The sequence below is a fragment of the Colossoma macropomum genome, unplaced genomic scaffold (assembly GCF_904425465.1).
Source record: "Colossoma macropomum unplaced genomic scaffold, Colossoma_macropomum, whole genome shotgun sequence".
In the NCBI taxonomy this organism is placed as follows: Eukaryota; Metazoa; Chordata; class Actinopteri; order Characiformes; family Serrasalmidae; genus Colossoma; species Colossoma macropomum.
The window spans coordinates 31870755-31891571 of record NW_023494796.1 but is presented as its reverse complement, the minus strand read 5'-3'; the positions used below and the strand labels follow the sequence as shown (position 1 = coordinate 31891571).

Genomic DNA, 20817 nt, shown 5'->3' with positions numbered 1-20817 from the left:
TACCACATGATTTCTGCCACACAGTGTTAAATGGGGCTAGATAATTTGAGATTTGGAGAAAACATTAAATGTTCTTTGCCAAGAAGACTTGAACGCTGAATGTGCTAGTCTGCCAGTTCGGGAGGTCTCCATTACTGGGTTAAATTTCCCCAGTTAAAACTAGAAATACTGGGTGAATAATGTTGAATGAGTGTCATTACGAAAACAGCACTCTTCAAAATCGCAGTTTGAGTATAAAAAACAGTAGGCCTCTTGAGGAAGGTCCTAAGAAAAAGTCTACGTCAGATTCATGACGTGTTCTTAAAGCGCAGAGCTCACACCTTTGTGCTCTTGAGTGTGTAGATTCTGTTCTCACCTAAGAACAAATCCCACATAAGAGAACACTGGTGAGTCGGAGTCTTCATGAAAACTGCGTAAGTGGGTTATAAGAAGAAATTTCTTCTTAAGAACGCTTTGTGAATAAGGCCCGACTGCCTTCCTTGTTTATCTACGTCTAAGTATTTGGGAATCCATGGAAGTCCAGAGTAGAGGTCTGTGCGGGACTGTTTTTCCCAATCCCGCAGAAAATCGGAATCATTTGTCCCGCACCCGCCCGCAACCGAAATGTTTAGTCCCACTCCCGCCTGCCGTTCCATCAATGCGAGCTGATATCCAATATCGGAGTCTATTAACAAACACGTTATTCTCTGCTGAAATAACACGGCAGTTGTGGTGACCAGGCTCACTGTGAGTAACTTCACCAAACGCCATTTATTCACCATTTAAACACAGAGCAGGAATTAAACCACAGAGCGGTTATTTTTGGTGTTTTGCTGGGCAGCTGTGGCCGTCGGACTGAATGCTCCACCGTCGCTGTAAGATACGAGAATCTGCCTGTTGTTCACGTGATCGACGGCTTCGCAGCTCTTCAGAACCACTTTATTCATTTTAACTGTTTTACTGTTATCATTTTATATTGTTTACATATAATTTAGTGATCGGTCTACTTTATTTTGGCTGTTTTGCAGTCCCGCTCCCGTCTGAAGTGGGCTGGTTTTCCACAAGCTCCTGCAAGATGCTGGAATCCACAGGAGTGCAGACCTCTAGTCCATGTTAATCATTTGGCCTTTTTAAAACTCATTACTCAATTAATCTACAATTTTACTAATACAATTGATAGTTCCAGCCAGCAGTTCGCTCTGTTCTGACGTCTCGCTAAGCCATGGCTGTGTTCGCGAGGACTGAAGCTCCTCTGTGCTCCCCTCACTCTCATCCAAACCCCTAAGGGAGCTGTAGCTCCAGGCTTTCTTAAGATACTCAAAGCTTGTGGAAACTGGCTCTCCCTCTGCCTCGGCTCCCTGCTCCCTCCCAGGACACCCCGAGAGATGTGCTGCTCAGCATACCAAAGCCAGCGGTACAGTAGGCTGTTCTTCTGCTCACATCCGCCCCCCAGACCGCGATCACAGGCCAACATCACAGCACCTGAACACATTCGCTCCATACACGACATGCACTGTTATGACACTCTGAGGTTTGCATACAAGTGCATTCTTAAAAGAAAGATGGTTCTTCAAGGGTTCTTTAGTAAAGACGATGGTTTTATATAGAACCATAAACACTTGAAGAACAACCTGCATGCTTACAGGGTTTGCTGCATTGTGAAATGGTTCTTCAGATTGATGGAGATGGCTGCTCCATGTCTGAGCTTAAGCAAAGCACAGCTTTTGCTAACGAATGCAAACCGTTTGCATCATAATGCTAAACATTTACGAGGGAATGCATTTTATTTGCAAGGGAATGCAAAACACTTGCGAGGGAATGCAAAACACTTGCGTCATTAACTTTTTTTTTTTGTTTTTGAACCACGGCCCCTTAGGGGCTCTGTATGTTTTTACATGCAAAAACTGCCAATATAGAGCCTTAAACCATCTTCAGGGCTGCCTAAGCACCGTATATTCACTGTAAACGTGGTCCTCCTTTGTCTACTGCCGGTATCTCTGGTCCACTTAAATTGCTATTGATCAGAACTCTTGTAAGGGTTCCTGTTTCTGTGCTGCACCTACAGTCAGAAAGTTTTGAAGAAAACAGGTAAGAGAGGAGGAGCGGAAATAAAGAAGCCGAATTGATTTTTTTGGGCCACAAATGTTTCTGCACCTGGAGAGCCGACGAAGCCTCTGCAGCTTGATGGTGGATTTGCAACGAGCCTACCTTCTCTGTCATAGCTAATTTTCTGCTGTTTTCCTACCGATGGAAGTGGGCCGTTTGATTGGGTGGTTTGTGCTGGGAGACAGCTTGTCTCCGCTGAGTTTGGCACCACTGAACAGACACGGCGCTCCACTACTGACGGCCTGTTTCAGGCAGCATCTGTTAGAAAACTCCACTGGCTCGGGATCAAGTAACTTGTGGCATGACTCAATTTATTATCTCCTCCCACCTCCCGGTCAGTCAGGAACCCAAACCAAGCAAAAAGGAGGCAAAGGAAGTGCAGTGCATAAGTGACCGGACAGTGATTAGTTTGTTTTGGTTAAGGGGGCAGTTGTGTTGTTATGCAGCACTTGGCAATACAAACATGATCTCTCAGCAGATGAAAACATCTTATATTTGTCCTTTTGGGAATATTATAAGATTATTTAGCTAATTTCTAGATACTCCCAACTTGCTTTAAGTCATTTTATCCAGTAAAAGTGTTATTCCATCAGCAGATCATATTGTTCCATAGTGTCCCTTTAAAGTGAGCACAAACTAAAGTAGGTTAAATTAATGGAATTAAGTGTTTTTACAGAATTAACAGTGTTTTATAGAAAAACAAGATTTTTGTCTAAAAGACGCTATACGTTAAATCTTGCTTGACACAATGAGGGATATGAACTAACAAGGTAACACGAGGTTAAACGGTCAGTTGTGTTGTTATTCCACATTCAGCACTACAAAAAATGATCTCTCACCAGGTGAAAACATCTTAAATGTGGTCAATACAGCTAATGTTTCTCATTTTGGGAATATTATAAGATTATTTAACTTATTTCCAGACACTTTCAACTTGTTTTAAGTAATTTTACCCAGTGAAAGTTTATTCAATTAGCAGATCATCTTGTTTCAAGCAAAATAATTTGCATTTTTTCTTGAAACAAGTAGAACTACCTGGAAAACGACACTTGTACTAGACAAAATGACTTAAAACAAGTACAAATGTGCAGAAACAGGTTAAATAATGTTCTAATATACTTAGAAATGTTTAAAAAGTGACTATATTTAAGATGTTTTAACTTGCTAAGATATTCTTTTTTGCAGTGTAAAGTGCACTGTGTTCCTGATCCGCATTCACATTTTTGTTTATCAATGTTCTCTCACTACAATACCCAGCATGCATTACACAAATACATCACAGACCACTTAAGCTGCGTCATCCTTCTGTAGTCGGAGTGACGCCCACTTCAGAAACTCCGAATCTAAGCTGGGCAAAAATGACAGGGATTTTTGACATTTAAAAACAAAAAAAAATAAATTTATTATTATTAATTATTTATTTTTTTATCTCATGTACATTTTTCCACTGGATGCAGGTAAGCATGTTAACAGGAGGTGTAGCTGTGACTCAGTATGTTATTTATTTTGACCAAAGTGTCCCGTAAAATGATCGCAAAACAAAGTCAGCAGCATTTTTCTTCTGCATCGTGACATATGGGTCTCCAAGGATCTTAAGAGGGTCTCTGTTTACAGAAAAAAACAAGAATTTTATCTTTTAAAAGATGCGATACGCCCAATGAGGGACGTGAACTAGCAAGGTAACAAAAAGGTTTTGATTTCGGTCTGACTTTAAAGTGCATAACGCCAGCTTTAATTCAAGGTTATGTACATCTACACTGGGTTCCCCGTACAGGAACAGCAACCGAACAAATAAACATAATCTTAAGTGTCGAGCACTTCATTGAAATTCAAAAGCAGTCAATGACGACCTGAAGTCTGCGACCCACAGACATCTGGGTATCTTCCCTCACTTCTTAATCACGGATTCATTTTTCTCCGGTAATCCTCTGCACTTCACATCTGTGTTTATTGTTTACCTATTTAATTAAATAAAAAACAAAAAAGAAAGCAAGCTGCACTTAATTTACCCTCAAGGTCTAAACTTTTATGTAAACTAGACCAAGCTCGGCTCATAGGCCTCGGACTCCTGCAGCTTCTCCGGTGAACACGTATCAGTATTTTAAGTCGTTCTGGATTAGAGAATCTGCTAAACGAATACATGTAAACATAAACATTCTGTCGGCCTTGAAATCTCCACTGTGGCTTTAGTAGTACGTTCCACTCACTGCAGTCACTGCAGCATCTGAGCAGTTAAGATGCTTCTATTCACTTCAGAATTCATCCTGCAGTCCGTGTTTACATCATCGGTGAGGAGAAGTGAGTCAGTCCCACCGCCAGCTATAACTGCCCATTTCTCAGACAGGGTGAAATGTTTTGAATCATGCACAGTTTATGTTTTTCTCAACGCTTTCCTCATCCTGTCATCCTGGTAGAGGTTAATCTTCATTTAATCAGTTCAGAAGACTTCCTCAGAACTCTGCAGGCCATCAGAACCTTTTCAGGAAGCTTTCTCAGGTCGTTTTTGCACTTTTTAGTAGATATTATACCAGAAACACGTCGGTATCAGCAGATAATTGTTCAAAAAACATGTTGGCATTGGGCCGATGTCTAGATTTAGCATTAATTGACGAGATCAGACATTTCAAACCAATATTTAATGTACTTATTGTACTCCGGAAAAGCAGAAAGTTTAGGCAACGCTGGGCAACTGTGCTAAAAAGACTGCATTTTATTTACACCGGTCAGGCATAACATTATGACCACCTCCTTGTTTCTACGCTCACTGTCCATTTTATCAGCTCCACTTACTATATAGGTGCACTTTGTAGTTCTACAGTTACAGACTGTAGTCCATCTGTTTCTCTGATACTTTGTTAGCCCCCTTTTACCCTGTTCTTCAGTGGTCAGGACCCCCATGGACCCTCACAGAGCAGGTACTATTTGGGTGGTGGATCATTCTCAGCACTGCAGTAACACTGACGTGGTGGTGGTGTGTTAGTGTGTGTTGTGCTGGTCTGAGTGGATCAGACACAGCAGTGCTGCTGGAGTGTTTAAACACTGTGTCCACTCACTGTCCACTCTATTAGACACTCCTACCTTGTCGGTCCACCTTGTAGATGTAAAGTCAGAGACGATAGCTCATCTGCTGCTGCACAGTTGGTGTTGGTCATCCTCTAGTCCTTCATCAGTGGTCACAGGACGCTGCCCACAGGACGCTGTTGGCTGGATATTTTTGGTTGGTGGACGATTCTCAGTCCAGCAGCGACACTGAGGTGTTTAAAAACTCCAGCAGCACCTGGTCGGTGTATTCCACCGTATATGTAATCCTCTACAGTCCCACATCAGTCACTGACTCACTCTTTCACTGACTGAGTGACTTAGTGAGCCAATCAGTCAGTGAGTCAGCCAGTCTGCCAGGCAATAAGTGAGTAAACATCATGGCACTGAAAGACTCAGTGAGTCACTGATTCACTCAATGACTCACCGATTCACTGACTAACACACAGTGACCCACTGACTCAATGTGCCCCTCAGTCAGTCTGTCAGTAAAAGATTAAGTCAGTGACTCAGTGAGTGAGAGTGAGTCAGTCAGTAAGTCAGTTAGCTTCATGTTACTGACTGACTCAATGTGCCACTCACACAGTCAGTCTGTCAGTCACTCAGTGAATGACTGAGTCAGTGACTCAGTGAGTCGTCCAGTCAGTGGGTTAGCTTCATGTTACTGACTGACTCAATGTGCCACTCACACAGTCAGTCTGTCGATCACTCAGTGAATAACTGATTCAGTGACTCAGTGATGCAGTCAGTCAGTGAGTTAGCTTCATGTTATTGACTGACTCAGCGACCCACTGATTCAATGCGCAACTCAGTCAGTCTGTCAGTCGCTCAGTGAATGACTGAGTCAGTGGCTCAGTGAGTCAGTCAGTCAGTGAGTTAGCTTCATGTTACTGACTGATTCAGCGACCCACTGGCTTAATGTGCCACTCAGCCAGTTAGTCAGTCACTCAATGAATCATTGACTCAGAGAGTCAGTCAGCCAATCACTGAGTCAGTTGGTCAGTGAGTGAGTCAGTCTCAAACTCACTCACCCTCCCACCCACCCACCGACTCAGAGAGGCACTGATTTCACTGGCCCTGACATTTCTTTGGTCCTCATATTGCAAGACAACAGCAACAGTCTACAGATGCAAATGCCACATGAAGAGTGAACACTAGACCTTGTGTTGCCTCCTTTGTGCATGAATTAATGATGCAACATCACTCCAGACAATGAAACAACTGAAGTAAAAGCCCCTGTCCATTTATTTACGGCCTGTATATAAAAACAGCTGCTATTCATTCTTTTACGGCTGCAAACAAACTTGAATTATAGCCGACATTCTGCACTTTAACCTCACAGTCACTGCCTCACATCACACCCAATGCGCTGGGATGCTGAGCCAAAACAAACACTGCTCCAGTGTCCAAATACTTACGGCCTGCACCACGCGCACCGAGGCTATTAGTGCACGAGAGAACGTGGTGCAACATTAACAGTATCTTCATTAGGGATGACTGTGTGTCTGTTTGCGAGTCTCGCTGACCTTGTTAATATAACGGATCACTTCACTAACGCAGCTTTTCAGAGGAGGCTTCGGCTTAATTTAACCAGGCAGAATAAATAAATATATAATAAACGAAACTATCCAGGGCCTTTACAGCTCGCTTTCGCAGGCTGAGGCTGGATGGTGCACACGCTGTAATTTATGGCTTCTCTTAATCAATATTAAGGAGGCAATATGAAGGCTAGCTTAGCCAGTGCCACTCAAACAACGGGAGGAGGCGACAGACGTTAATGGAGGACCCAAGAGGCAGGATGGGGAACTCATCAATCACACTCTATCTGATGTGTACAGCACTGAGTACTTACTGTAGTAGCCGTATAAGACCGTGTCTTCAATCTGTCTCCTTGTTTCATTGCTTGCGGCCCAGTCCTGGAATAAAAAAAGAAGAAAAAAAACACTTTTACACCAAAAACAACATGGATTTCATAAACGTGAGACGTTCAGGAGCAACGTCTCATTAACCATGACTCCCTGGAATTCTAGCTCAAGGGTTTTTAGTAAAGGCAATGAGTTCTACATAGAAGCATCCGCACTCTTAACCCTCTGAGGTCATTTTCTCTATTTGTTCATCTCTTCTTAAACTCCCCTTTAAAGGCTCTTCATATAATATGATCCTCATATGATTCATATCTAAATGCTCCGTTATCTTCATCACTACTTTCCAAAACCGCTGCAGCAGCTTCAGCAGCTGTAAACTCTCTGCACGCCGTTTCACATGAGTCTCCGATATGGACTGAATGAAGAATGAAGGGTTTCCGGCGTGATGGTCGGTCCTTAGTGATTTCCTGAGTGTCCATTGGTCAGTTTCACACAGAATGTAGACGGACAAACCAATCCACCAGTTCCACACGGTGAGAGACAGATGACGTGTATCTCAGCCCCTCTTCATAGGCTCATAACTCCGGATGTGAGTCTCGTATGATCTCGAGATAAGATGGAATGGAAAGGGCGACTCTACAGATTCAGGAAGTGTTTGAACTGGATTTCTGAGCTGGATCATCACAAAGATACAGACGCAGATATAGAGACAGAGAATTTGGACCCCAGAGGTTTAAAGTTTATGGTAAAATGCTTCTTCAGATTGATGGAGAATGTTGTATATGATTCTATGTTGAATTATTTCAAAAATGCATCAAAAAGGCTTCTCCCTTTGTTGAGATGTCAAGCGTGAAACATTTGAATAACCCTTTTTTGGTGCTATATAGAGACATATACAACAAAAAAAACAATAACAAGAAATAAGAATGAAAAACGAGGATGAAGTATTACAAAAAACTTATTAATGTGCTTCTGGATGATGCAACAGCAAAATAAACAGGAATTATAAGCTGTAAAGTCTAAACATTCAAAGAAAGTGAGAATTAACCCCTTAAAACTTTTCAAATTTGACAAGTTTCAAGAGTAAAACACCACATTTCAGACGTTTATTAGCCAGCATGAGTGGTACAGCTTGTCTTGTAAGTTGACGTTTGAATTTAGGAACTTTAAAAAGAGGCATCTTTATTATTCATTTCATATTTAGGCACATTTAACTATAACTTTTTAGCTTACAAGAAATTGATAATCATGCAAATGTACAAAATAGTTTTTCGCTCACAAAGCTGATACAGTTCAGGGAAAAGTTCCTGCACAGGGCTTTGATTCTGACACTCCACATAGAGAAACAACCATGGCTGATTTCATGCATACTTTAATTTCTTATTCGAATTCTCCTGTCCCACCTTAAATGGTGCAGCAGCTACATTCTGGAGCTTCAGGCACCATTTAAGATGGAATGGGAAAATTTGCACAAGAAGCTGGCGAATGAGAAGCGACTTGAGCCTCGTAAAAAGTCGAACTTTGAGAAACGTTTTACAAGAAACTGTACCAATTTTAAGGAAAAGTTTCCTGCTGGAGGTGCGAGAAAAGCAGCTATAGCTGAGCTAAAGTTTAAAGCAGAGCAAAGTAAGTCTGTGTTTTCATTTATATTATATTTTTTATTCTATTCTAGAACATCAGCACATACTGAGACAGATTTACAGCCAAGATGGTAAAATGGACATAAAATATTGTGGCTCCCAAGGTGGTTTGATTTTTGTTGAAGGAACAAAATGGCTCTTCTTAACATTTGGGTTGCGACCCCAGGCCTGTTGAGCCCTGTGCGCAGTCCAAGATGACTGCTGATACTGTAAAGCTCACCTTTTGTGGTGCAGATAGAGCCACAGAACTGTAGAAACATCAAGTCCAGCTCAGCCTTTTCAGTTGTTGCCAAATTAAGCTGAATGTCATTTTGTACCAGCCAGTCTGTAAAGCACTTTGTAGCCCATCTTATTTGCTGAACTGTACTGTGTTTCTAGCCAATTCCAGCGTGTTCAGCTGTTCTGCCGTCACTGCAGTCAACCTAACAATTATCATAGTAACAGCATATTCAGAATCCTCCAGTGGCTTATTGCTTTTAAAACATAGCAGCCAACATAAAATATGGTAAAGCGCACTATTTTTCAGATAATAAAGTTGGTTATTATTAATAATAATAATAGACATAAACAAGTATTCCGCCAAGAAATGTAGTTCCTTTAGAGTTTGGTATCATTGCCAAGTAACCATTGACCACGGAATGTCAAGAACATTTGGTCACCCATTGCTGTACACTGCGGTCATTTCATGAATTTTGAAACTTTTTGTCGCATAATAATGAACATATGATCACACAGCACTGTTTAATACAAACCTTTGCTTTGTAAGTACTTATTGGTCACCAAATTACCACTGTGAGTCTTATTTATTAATTTATTTAGCACCAATCCAGCGGCGCCCTCTTCTCACGATGGGGCTGGATCTCAAACGGCTCCCTGCTCCCTACATAGTGCACTACAGGAGTTTAAATACTGGATCCTGCAGCCCAACAGAGCAAAATACAGCTAAGAAACAGTCATTTGGGACGCAGACTCATCCACACTCGATACATGATGCACTGTTTGTCTGTAGAGGCTAGAATTTCTAATCTTTATAGCTAGAACACTATTTAGGGAGTACGGAGCCGTTTGGGATTCAGCCTGGGTTTGACGCCACTTCTGACTGAAACACAAACATTTGAAGCATGTAAGACATTCTGGTGACGTTCTTTAGATTTTTATACCGCAGTTTTACAGTTAATCACACTGTAAGTGCTTTAATTCAAGCCTGTGATATTAATGATGGAGCTGTTTAGGCTGCTGGCTCTTTTAGCCCGTTAGCTAGCTGACCAGCCTGGGTCCAGTTAAGAACATAAGCTGTCAGCCCTCAGCCAATCAGATTTTAGGACCGTTTTATAATTTGGAATAATGCGCTTCGAGTGACATGACTGGCTGTTATCAGATTCGCTTAAAAAGGTCAGTATCGGTGCCGATCTGATCCGGAGTATAGGATCAGTCCACCACTACAGCATATGGTGTACCTAATAAAACGGCAGCTCAGTCTGGAAGTAAAGCCTGTGGTGAGCTGTGCGTTTCTAATACACTGCAGACACAATGCAAACAAACACTCAAAGGAAAAAGAAAATACGGCACGATCGGGCTAATCAAGAAGGCTCCACCTGCCCATACGAAGGAGAGAGACTGATAAATGACTCAGGACAGGCTTCATATACTGCTCCTCTGTGAGGTGTTGTGAGGGAGCAGCGCTGTTTTGGCGATAGCTGCTTTTTTCCAGCCGGTGTGCAGCTTTCTTTCCCCTCAATGTGACTGAGATTCTATCAAAAACGTGACCTGACAGGTTGATGACTCACAGCCTCTCAAAGCGGATCCAAATGCCAGAGTGAATTGCTGTCTACCCCGCAGCCGTAAATCACTCTTTCTGATGCCCCCCGTCCATCCCGGGTCCCACCCCCATCCCTCTCCGGTCCATTGTTGAGAAAGATCACACTCTTAATTGGTACATGGGCCAGGAAATAACCTTAATCCTGAACTTGGATCAGGCTGACCTGATAAATAATTACTTCTTGCTGCTCGTTCAACAGTCTGCAGGCATCAGTGCTTCCAGTTATTCGTTTAAAGAGCCGGTTCTAGAGGTGGGCGATATGGTGAAAATATAATATCGCAATACTAAATAAAAATTTACAGAGCCCTGCTGTATAAATAAAAATAATGCATGGCCACAACTTAGCAAGGCATGATCTCATTCACTCGCCTACTACATCTTGGCCCCGACTGAAATATCTCATTCCCATGCCTTACTAAGTCGTGGCCATGCATTAGGATCCCATTCCCATACGCTACTTTGGCGTAAATACGCATTATTTTCATTTATAGGAGATGTCACCAGCAGGGCTAGGTAAAAAATTTACAATAAACAACATGTCATGACATTTTTCAACACAACTGATCAGAGAATAAAGATCCAGTTGAGCTATATGTGGCGTGCGCCCGTCCCCCGGGTCCCAGTGGCGGCCACGAGAGCCGGCAGGAAGGCGATGCCCGAGCGGCAGAGTTCAGGAGTCCCTGCCTGCATTTGTGACTCTCGTAGCCGGCATCGTCGTCTTCCTCCTCCCGCTGTCACTCGCATCCCTCGGCGGAGCTCGGGCCCTGTAACCCCCCTCACCCTTCCTTGTGGGGCTTTGTCCTCGCTCAGAGTTTGGGCCCCGCCTTCCTGCGAGCTCATCGGGGCCCGGGGGGTGGGCGCATGCCACACTATATTTTAAAAAATACTATAAAAACTGTGAACACAATCATTTTTATTCAATATTTGGCACTAAATTCAGTTAAACAGGACTATTTTTGCTCTCTTTATAATGAAACATGCGGTTGGTCAGTGTTTACGATGTACCTGATATGTTCTGAAAAGCATATTTCACATAAATTATCACAATAACGATATATATAGTCTTATTGTTCAGCCCTCGCCTGTTCACTACACTAATTTTGCACTCTGCTTTTAGGCAAATCAGCTCGCGCAGGACTCAGACAGGCAGGAGTGAGGCTGTTAGAATTAACACAGAGGTTAAAAGCTGTATTCAGCAACATTTGGGCCTATGCTTCTACAATCACAGCGTGACTAAAAGTAGGTACAACTGAAGCAGCAAAGGTGTTTAAACAGTGCAGCTATTATTAATATATTACTGTTGTTGGAAGAAAAGCTTGTATCTCATTTTTTATCGTTATCAGTTTTTGACATCATTTGAAAATCCCTGTTGCTCTTTACATTGTGTGTAAATTTAATGATGAAACTAATTGCTCAGAATTACTTGGAAAGAAGTCTGGTTCCACTGACTTGAATCAAATTCGTACAGTACGCGTTTTTCCTTCTCCTGTAAAGCTTCCGTTTCAAAGACACAAGGTTTTGTTCCGACAGCCACCACATGGAAAATCTTACAAAGAAAAAAAATCGTAGTGGCGCAGCTGTCGATCCCTGCCTTCATGCCATGTGTGGACAGGATTTCAAGACAGTATAACTAGCCTCACTCCCTCTCTGGGCCGGTACGATGGTCCTCCCTCCACCTCCACATCACTCAGTGCGGTGCCAGCCAACGTGGGCATCTGTTAACTGACCTAACAGAATAAGCGGTTAGCGTTCCTCGAGTGTGTCGAGCTGTCCGGCGCCGTCGTGTCAGCATCAGTTTGAAAAGATGCAGTGCTAGGATTCATGTGTTTAGGAGGATGGCCACATGCTGGCCTTCACCCTCCCAGCTTGGTGGCATTGTACAGAAATCCTCTGTGTTGCGCTTGTGACGACGCTTCGCAGAACCCCATGAGGAGACACGAAGTCACCGGGTAGACTGTGACTGAATGGTGTGAGGGATGAAGTTGCAGGTGGAGGATATGACGACTCTGAGTGGTTCTGTTCAAATGGTGAAGAAAAGTGTGCAAACAAACACAAACGGTAGTTAAAATATTAACCCGACTCAACAGCAGCGCAGTTGAGTATATTCAGTTCCATAGAACTACACTTCTGACTGGCTCTCCTCACATCTCCTTCAGCTGCCTCTCAGTCTGAGGTGAGTACTATCGAACTAGCCTTTCTTCTAAACCTCTCCCATACCTCTCATAGGATTAGCCCCGCCCCTGTATCACCTGAGCCAACCCATTCCACTCCACAGGGGTGTTTCTATCCTCTAAGAGTGGGTTAAAACAAGGGTAAACACAACCACAATCAATATCATAAGGCCTTAGTACGTTATGTTACCGATAAAGAGTTTCCAATACAGTGCGCACATTTATTGACCTGTCTCACTTTCTTTTCTAGGACCTACGTTGAAGACATCACCCCTCCCATGAGGCAGTCAGGAGCCGTCCGGCACACTCATGACTGTGCTCAGTCTGCTCTGCCTCCCTTTTGCTGACTCTGCTAGGGGACAGACAACAGGTGAGTATTACAGGTAGTATACAGGTAAATATTCCACACTCACATACAGTCATTCGCCTCATCGCAGTGCTTCAGCCTGCTGTGTCAGGTTACTGTTGCACGACAACCTAGCGTATCATCACGTCAGTATAAACGCATACTAATAATTACTTGACTACCATAGTTAGCTGATGTGTTCTACTTAAACAGGCCGTCTTTCTGGATCGGGATTTGGAAGGACTAAATAAAAAGAGAAGCTGACCCAGCGAGAATCTCACGTCAGCTTCTTCACGACAGCGTCAACTATTTTTGGTCCACTGGACAGATTTGGAAATGCATTATTAAGGCCGATTTTGAGAAGGAATGTTTGGGCACACGTTCAGAAGCACCAACGAGCATCTGAAGCTTGTCCAAAGCCGTCAAGCCAGGCCTGATAACCAGCAAAGGCTAAGACTTCAAACATAGAAACGTGGTATAAGTGCATTAAAATGATGCTTTAATAGGTTGTGAATTAGTTATTAGCTGTTTGTTGACTAGAGAGTTAAATGCTAATTAATTGTAATCTTTCAGTTCCAAGCGTATCTGAAACTTTATTATTTGACACTCTAATCAATGAACAGGTAATACTTATCTGAATTCACAGCGAACAGACGTGGTGAAAAATGGAAGTAACGGTCACATTTCATAATTTGTGGCCACTTGTACGCCATAACTGTACAGCACAATTTAAAATAGAAACTTTTTTTTTTTTAATTATAATATTTCACAGCATTTTGTGCTGAAGTTTGGGAGCTGATGTCTGTTTTTAACAGGTTATAACCTGGAAACCATATTTGTGAGGACTCATTTATAACAGTTACTAAGAATAAATAAGTCCCACTTTAGTTTTGGTCTCGCAAATTCATTAAAAAGATCTTTTTTAATGTATTTTATCATTTGCACACTGTTTCTACTTGCTTGCAACTACATGATTAAAGTTAGTTAACATTCAACTCATTAGTGAACATACAGTTAATGACAAATTTAAGAAGAAGACCTTTAACATACAACCCTTACCATCATATAAATGCATTTCTGGCACATTTCTCAGATCACTTACAAATGACTTGGTTCTCTTTACTAAGGAGTTATTAAGTGGAATTAGATTCATTTTTCAAAGTTTCTCCATAATTCAGTGTGTGAGGTGTAAACAGAGTGATTCGGAGTGGTTTGGTGTGAAATGGTTCAGATGTCTTTACAGTGGTGGTGATAGGAACCAGGGGTCGCCATGACTACAACACAAATATAGACATTTTATTTACTGTCCAGAACCACCACTGAACCTACACGAGTCTATTGAGTTTATATGGAATGTTGATGATGGAAAATAGTGGAAAATCTGAAATAATAAGTTTTCTTTGGGGACTATTTTGCCTCACAGCGCCCTGCATGTATCCCTCCACCATGAATGGAGTTTAAGTTCTCTAAACTATCATAAAACAGTGTCTCAGTCATCAGGCAGTGAATTCCTAACCATTTCATGTAGGAACTTTCTGTGAGGGAGCTTTTAGAGGTGGACGTCTGGTTCCTATCACCACCACTGTGAACAGTTCTGACTCAGTAAGTTTCTAGAACAGAGCGTTTCACACCAAACCACTCTGAACGACTCTGTTTACATCTTAACCCCTTTATTATGCAGAAATTTAGAAAATGTGATGGACTTCCCCTTTAGATGCTTGCTAATATAAAGTATAACCTCCTTTCTATTTCCGTAAAACAGTCCCGTATGTCGAACTGGGCCACATTTTTGTCATAGCTACTTATATGACGTATTTAACATCTGAATATCTTTCTAAAAGAAGCAAATTTTGGGATTTGTTTCCAAACTCAGTCTTCTCCGTGTACCCCTGCTGAGCAGCACGATATCAGTGGCCTAAACAGCTTCAGTTAGCGCAAACACCAAAGCCTCTTCTCTTCAAACTGCTGTCAGACATGTCAATCTGAAAGCATCGCCTGAGACGAGTCTGTGCAGAGCAAAGAGGCCTTTTAGAAAATAAAGCAGATCTGATGTAATAAAGTTTCGGGCAGCCCTGCAACCCCACCTACCACCGCAGTACGTCTTCGATTGCAGAGTAAGGGAGCGCATCGTCATGAGGCAACCCACAGACCTGTCAATCATCGCAATAATCTCTTCAGAGGCGAACCGAACGCAGGCCCAGGTGCACAGGCCGCACTGCTGATCTGTTTGCCAGCGCAGGCTCCTTCAGCCATTAAGCCTGCTTACTCAACTGATGGAAACGATACATTTGATCTGCACATTAGAAAAACGGATTACAGTGACTACCAAAGCCAAAGAGAGGATCTCGGCTGTAATCTATTCATGTATCATCTGTGTTTATTCGAGACTTGAAGAGCTCCCTCCCCCCGACAAATCGCCCTTTCTCAACAAAGGCCACCTGTCTCCTCCGCTCACTCCACAGTGGTGCTGCTGAAGAATTGGTCTCAAGTAGCGTTTCTCTTTCTTCCGTCTCCATAGGCTTTAATTATTGCTTTACACTCTATTTATGTTTTCCTTTTCCACACTGAAAGTACTGTGGGGTGTTCGAATCGCCCTGAAAACCTTTCCATTTGTCAGCTGAAGCAATAACCAAAACAATTCTAAGTAAAAAAAGGTCTTGGCTGGAACATTTGGCATTTGGCACACTCTAAATCGAGATCCACAAAGCCCAAAGCCTCTTCCTAACACACAGGACGTGGCTTAAGATCCGTCCCAAGCACTACACTGTCAGGAAACAAGGTGCTGCGCGGGTCCATTATGGCTCATTAAGGTACCAACAAAGTAAATCAAAAGGTACAACAGCGATTTTAAGGCCCAACTGTGCACCTTAAATATGTTCTCCCCAGGGGAAAGGTGTGTAATTAGACCTTTAAATAACCCAAAGGTTTAAAACAGAACAATTAATGTATACATGTGTAGATAAAAATGCTGGAGGCGAGACACGAGACGCGGAGCTAACGCAATGTAAGACTATTTTGCTGCTATTCCACCACATGGTATGTCTGAACTCGACTCAACTCACTTTCGGTACCAGCTGCTTCTTTTTCCACTGTAGATATAGCGCCCCCTCAATGTAGCTGGTCATCATAGCGATGCCGCATGGAACTGCTGTGACATAAGGAGACAAACTTTGCTCAAAAGTGGCTGATGTTCAGAGTTGAGACAACGAGACGATTCTGGTTGCTCAAAGGAGATGCAAGAGGCTACGCTAACGGGCTCCCAAGTGGTGCGACCGTCTAAGCGTTAGTCCCATCACCAGCAGATAACGAGTTTGATCCCTGGTGATGCTACAGCCGTCCGTGGCCGGGAGTCCAAGAAAGCACAGTTGTCCTCACTCTTTCTGTGTGGGTAAGGATGGCCCCCCTCTACCCCTCATCACTCAGCGCGATGCTGTGCTAGCCAGCGCAGGCGTCTGTTAGCTGACGTAGCAGAACTGGCAGTTTATGTTCTCCTCCAAGCGCGTTCGGCTGTACAATGACGTTGTGTTAGCTGCAGTTTGAAAAGATGCAGCTCTGCTGATCGTTCAACACAGTTTAACAATAAATGGTCTTAAACTCTGGAGTTAATGCAGAACTGCTGATTCACCCTTTAACCCTGAAGATCAGCGCAGACTGCTGGCAGACAACAATCTTGTCTAGATAGCAGCCAACGAAACGGCAAAGAGAGAGATTTAAGATGAACATCGAAAATTTGGAGATGAATGGACTTATTTGCGTTTATAATCACTCCAGCTGGTTTCCTGACACGTTTAACCTCCATTCTAACGGTGCAACAGTTACATTCTGGCACCTCAGGCACCATCTAAGGTGGAACGAGAGAATTCAAACAAGAAGCTGGCGAATGAGAAGCGACTTCAGTCTTGTACAAAGTCGAACGCTGGGAGACATTTTACAAGAAACTGTTCTACTTCTGAGGAAAAGTTCTGCTGGAGATGCGAGAAAAGCGGTTATAGCTGAGCTAAAGATTAAAGCAGAGCAAAGTAAGTCTGTGTTTTCATTCATATTATATTTTATACTAGTACATCAGCACATACTGAGACATATTTACAGCCAAGATGGTAAAATGGACATAAAATGTTGTGGCTCCCAAGGTGGTTTGATTTTTGTTGAAAGGACAAAATGTTTCTTCTTAACATTCGGGTTGCGCCCCCTGGTTTAGGATGATAGTGAGTGATAGTGAATTCTCTCTCTCTCTCCAATCAGCGGTCTTCAGTTTTTCTGTGTCACCTTTTGGTATCAGCTCAGCTCGCTTGGAACCTCAACAGGAGGTGACACCAAAATTTGCACCTAATGGAGACCCAAAAAAGGCGAGTCAAGTCAAGTCAAGCTAGTGCCATCCAGTGGAAAAGCGGTTTATAACTGCAATGGATTCTGGTACAGTTACGTTCCCTAACTAAAGGTGAACACATTTCCTTGAGGGTTCCACCACACTGAGAGTTAAGTACCTTTTATTCTGAGAGTGTATGGTAGAGAAATGTGCCTATAACTTTTATTTCTGTTAATATTTCATCAAGCCTCACTGCCATTTTAAGGAATAAAATCTGTTCAGGAGTTCTTTTTTTTGATGAGGTCAGGTTTTGGCTTGACTTCTGCAAGCTGACCGGTCCCCGCACTGATCGTTATCTAGAATCGCTCAGTAAGTAGGACAGGAAAAGCACTTCTGTCTCTTTTGTTGATCCCCACAATCTCACTTGGCTCCTTCTCACATAAACAGTGCCTGAAAGTGAAGGAAAATGAGGCAGCAGATATTTCCTGGGTTTCTGATTAAAGCTCTGCTGCAGATACAGGGGTTCCCAGGTGGGAGTAACTGCTGAACTCTTATTTTATTAATATCATTACTGTGGTTATTATTAATGAAATGAAGGATAATACCATGAGGAATATTATATTAGTATTTATATGTCATAATTATTTTCCACAACATACATAAGCCCTTTTTAGATGATAATTAATATAAAAACTACACAAAAGGTGGTTCCTTAAAGGTTCTTTAGTAAAGGGAATGGTCCTATTTAGAACCATGAGTACATTAAAACTATATAAAAAAAAAAAAATCACACATAAATGGTTCTTTATATGGAGATAGAGTTGTATTGTATTTTTGAAAATGGTTCTATATGGCACCAAAAAGGGTTCTTCTATCGTTACAAGCTTGACATTGTAACAACAGCAGAACCCTTTTAGTGCTATACAGAACCATTAACCATCCACCATATACAACAGATTCTCCATCAATTCTCTATCTAAAGAACCATGTCACCATGCAAAGAAACATTTGAGCATGGAAAGGGTTCTTTAAGTATTCGTGGTTCTATATAGAACTTGAGTAGTACAAGTAGAGTGTTTCATTTTTCAGGAGAGGAGATTAGATTTAAGATCATCCACCTGCTTAAAGTAAAGAAAATAAGTGAAAAAAAACAGGAGTTTAAAAAAATGGAGTTCAAATTATGAAAATCTCCAGAGAAAATGAGGCTCCTAACAACCACCTGGAAGAACCTGCCCCCATCAGATAAACAGCACTTAAAGCTTTCATCTCTGAGAGAGAGGAGAAAATCAAGCTGCTTCAGATCTGAAAACATCCACAGGTGTTTCTGTCCATCCTTCCACTGTGAGAAGACGACTCAGCGCTGTGGGTCTGAAAGGATGTGTAGCTGATCAAGAAGAACCTCACTGAGAAAAGGAGACGGACACATCAGACAAAGAAGCTGAACGATGGACTGACCACCCCAGAGTCCAGACCTCAACACCACTGAATGTGTTTGATTACTTCAGAAAATGATCAACCAACTTCTAAGACTGGCTTAGCAGCTGGTTGACGACGAGCTTCTAAGACTTTGGAGTGTCTGCAGATTCTTTGAGGAAGAATGGAAGCTGGTAATGAAGGTAAATCAAATGAATGAAGGGTCTCTGAGTGCTCATGTAAAGGCTGTGGATAACTTCTAACGTGAACTTCTACACATTCCACTGCATAATGCGAGCATTTTTCCGGAGAGGCTTCCTCTGTGAGGAGCCATTACCCAGCCCTATTTGCACCATCGCGTCCGGCCACTTAACCGTCATCAAGCCTCAAGATGTTGAACTCATTCACAAAAATGATCGTACCTTGTAAGTGCCATTTGGATACTTCATGAAGGACACTAGAAAGATATCCACTGGGAGGAGAGCGGAGGTGATCAGTGCGATGGCCAGAGCACATATCGCCGTGATGGTGGAGATGACCTCACTCTCCTGCCGACTCTGGTATTTCCGAATGTAGACCCAGCAGAAGGCCAGGATGACCTAGAAGGTGAGGATAAAAAGTTCTTTAATCTTATGAACAGAGCTGAAAGATTCATCATTTATAACAAAGTTACAATCTGAAAAAGGGAGATATTCAAACTGCACGATAGGGCTGGACGATTTAAATGCAATTTTCAGTTTTCCATTTTCATTTTCTTTAAATTAATTTCCAGAATATTGACTTTTCTGGTCTGAAATCATGGTTGTGATGTCACATATACAGAACATGGATACACTGTTGCTTCTGAATGGTCCAACTCATCTACAGGCAGTTCACAAGCCGTGTTATTAGGGTCATTTAAAAACACTTTATTTGGATGGTCCACTGTAGTTGCTCAGTCTATCTTCAACTAACATTCATCTAATTATCTATTAAATGCAACTGAACTTGAAGTAGCGTGTGGAAGATTCTATCAAATCTAACCCTAATCCTAATCCTAATCCTAACCACAATGTTGTTGATAATCAACCGAGTATCTCCAGAAAGTTTGTTAATAATTAGAAATTAGAATTAGAAAGTTTGTTAATATTAATAAGCAGCTGTAGAGCAAAACAAGGGACCATCTAAATAAAGTGTGACCATTAATTTTCCCCTATTTACAACTTGTTAAAACAACATTGTTACAGAAAACTACTCTTTCACACTGCTCGATCTAAAAACGATGCGTTGCTGCCTTTACAAGTTTAAGCTGGAGAAATTTAACCACTTTACACGGAGCTCGTGAACTGACTGACATGTACAACACAACCACAACTTACAGGCAGTCTGACACAGTTTGTTCAAGTCTCAAGCCAGAAAAAGTAGATTATATACAGATACATAGATATATAGATACAGAAGATGTATGCAAGACTTCTGTCAAATTACCCACTGACTCTACAGAGAAGATATAAAACATTGCATTTCTCTGAAAATGTTAATAAAAAAATTTCCATAATGTCTTTTCATTTTTAACATACTGAGATAAAAAAAAAACAACAATAAAATATAAAATGTGCCATAACTTTTGTGCAGATCACAATTTTGTTTTATTCCCCAACATGTTAAATTCAGTAAATAAACAGTTATGGTGTATTAAAATGTGCAGAAGTGTGTTCTCTGTAGAGGATGTGTTAAACTTTTGCAATCAAATTTACATGCAGAGCATTTTAAGCCAAAATAGTCCCCAAAGAAAACTTCTTATTTCAGATTTTCCACTATTTTCCATCATCAACATTCCATATAAACTCAGAAGACTCGTGTAGGTTCACTGGTGGTTCTGGATAGTAAATAAAATGTCTATATTTGTGTTGTAGTCATGGCGACCCCTGGTTCCTATCACCACCACTGTAAAGACATCATCAATATTACATGGGTGGAATTAGCCTTTAAGGATTTTTGAGGCCTGATACTTTCACACTTCCACTAAAGCTGTTTCTGGAGAGATACTTTAACTGGAGCATGACTCTGTTTACATCTCAAACACTGAATTTTGCAGAAATTAAAAAAAAAAATGGTGGACTTCTCCTTTAACAAGCAGTTCCTCTGTCCATT

At 41.8% G+C, this 20817-nt stretch overlaps 1 protein-coding gene across 1 annotated transcript in view; it reads right to left on the bottom strand.

Moving 5' to 3' along the window:
• Positions 1–20817, bottom strand: part of lmbrd1 (LMBR1 domain containing 1) — a 203421-nt gene that overhangs the window by 167853 nt on the left and 14751 nt on the right. The window contains exons 4-5 of the mRNA XM_036583441.1: positions 19107–19283; positions 6977–7040 (exon numbers count right to left, since the gene is read on the bottom strand). Coding sequence (XP_036439334.1) covers positions 6977–7040; positions 19107–19283 — 241 coding nt within the window. The remainder of the gene's footprint in view (positions 1–6976; positions 7041–19106; positions 19284–20817) is intronic.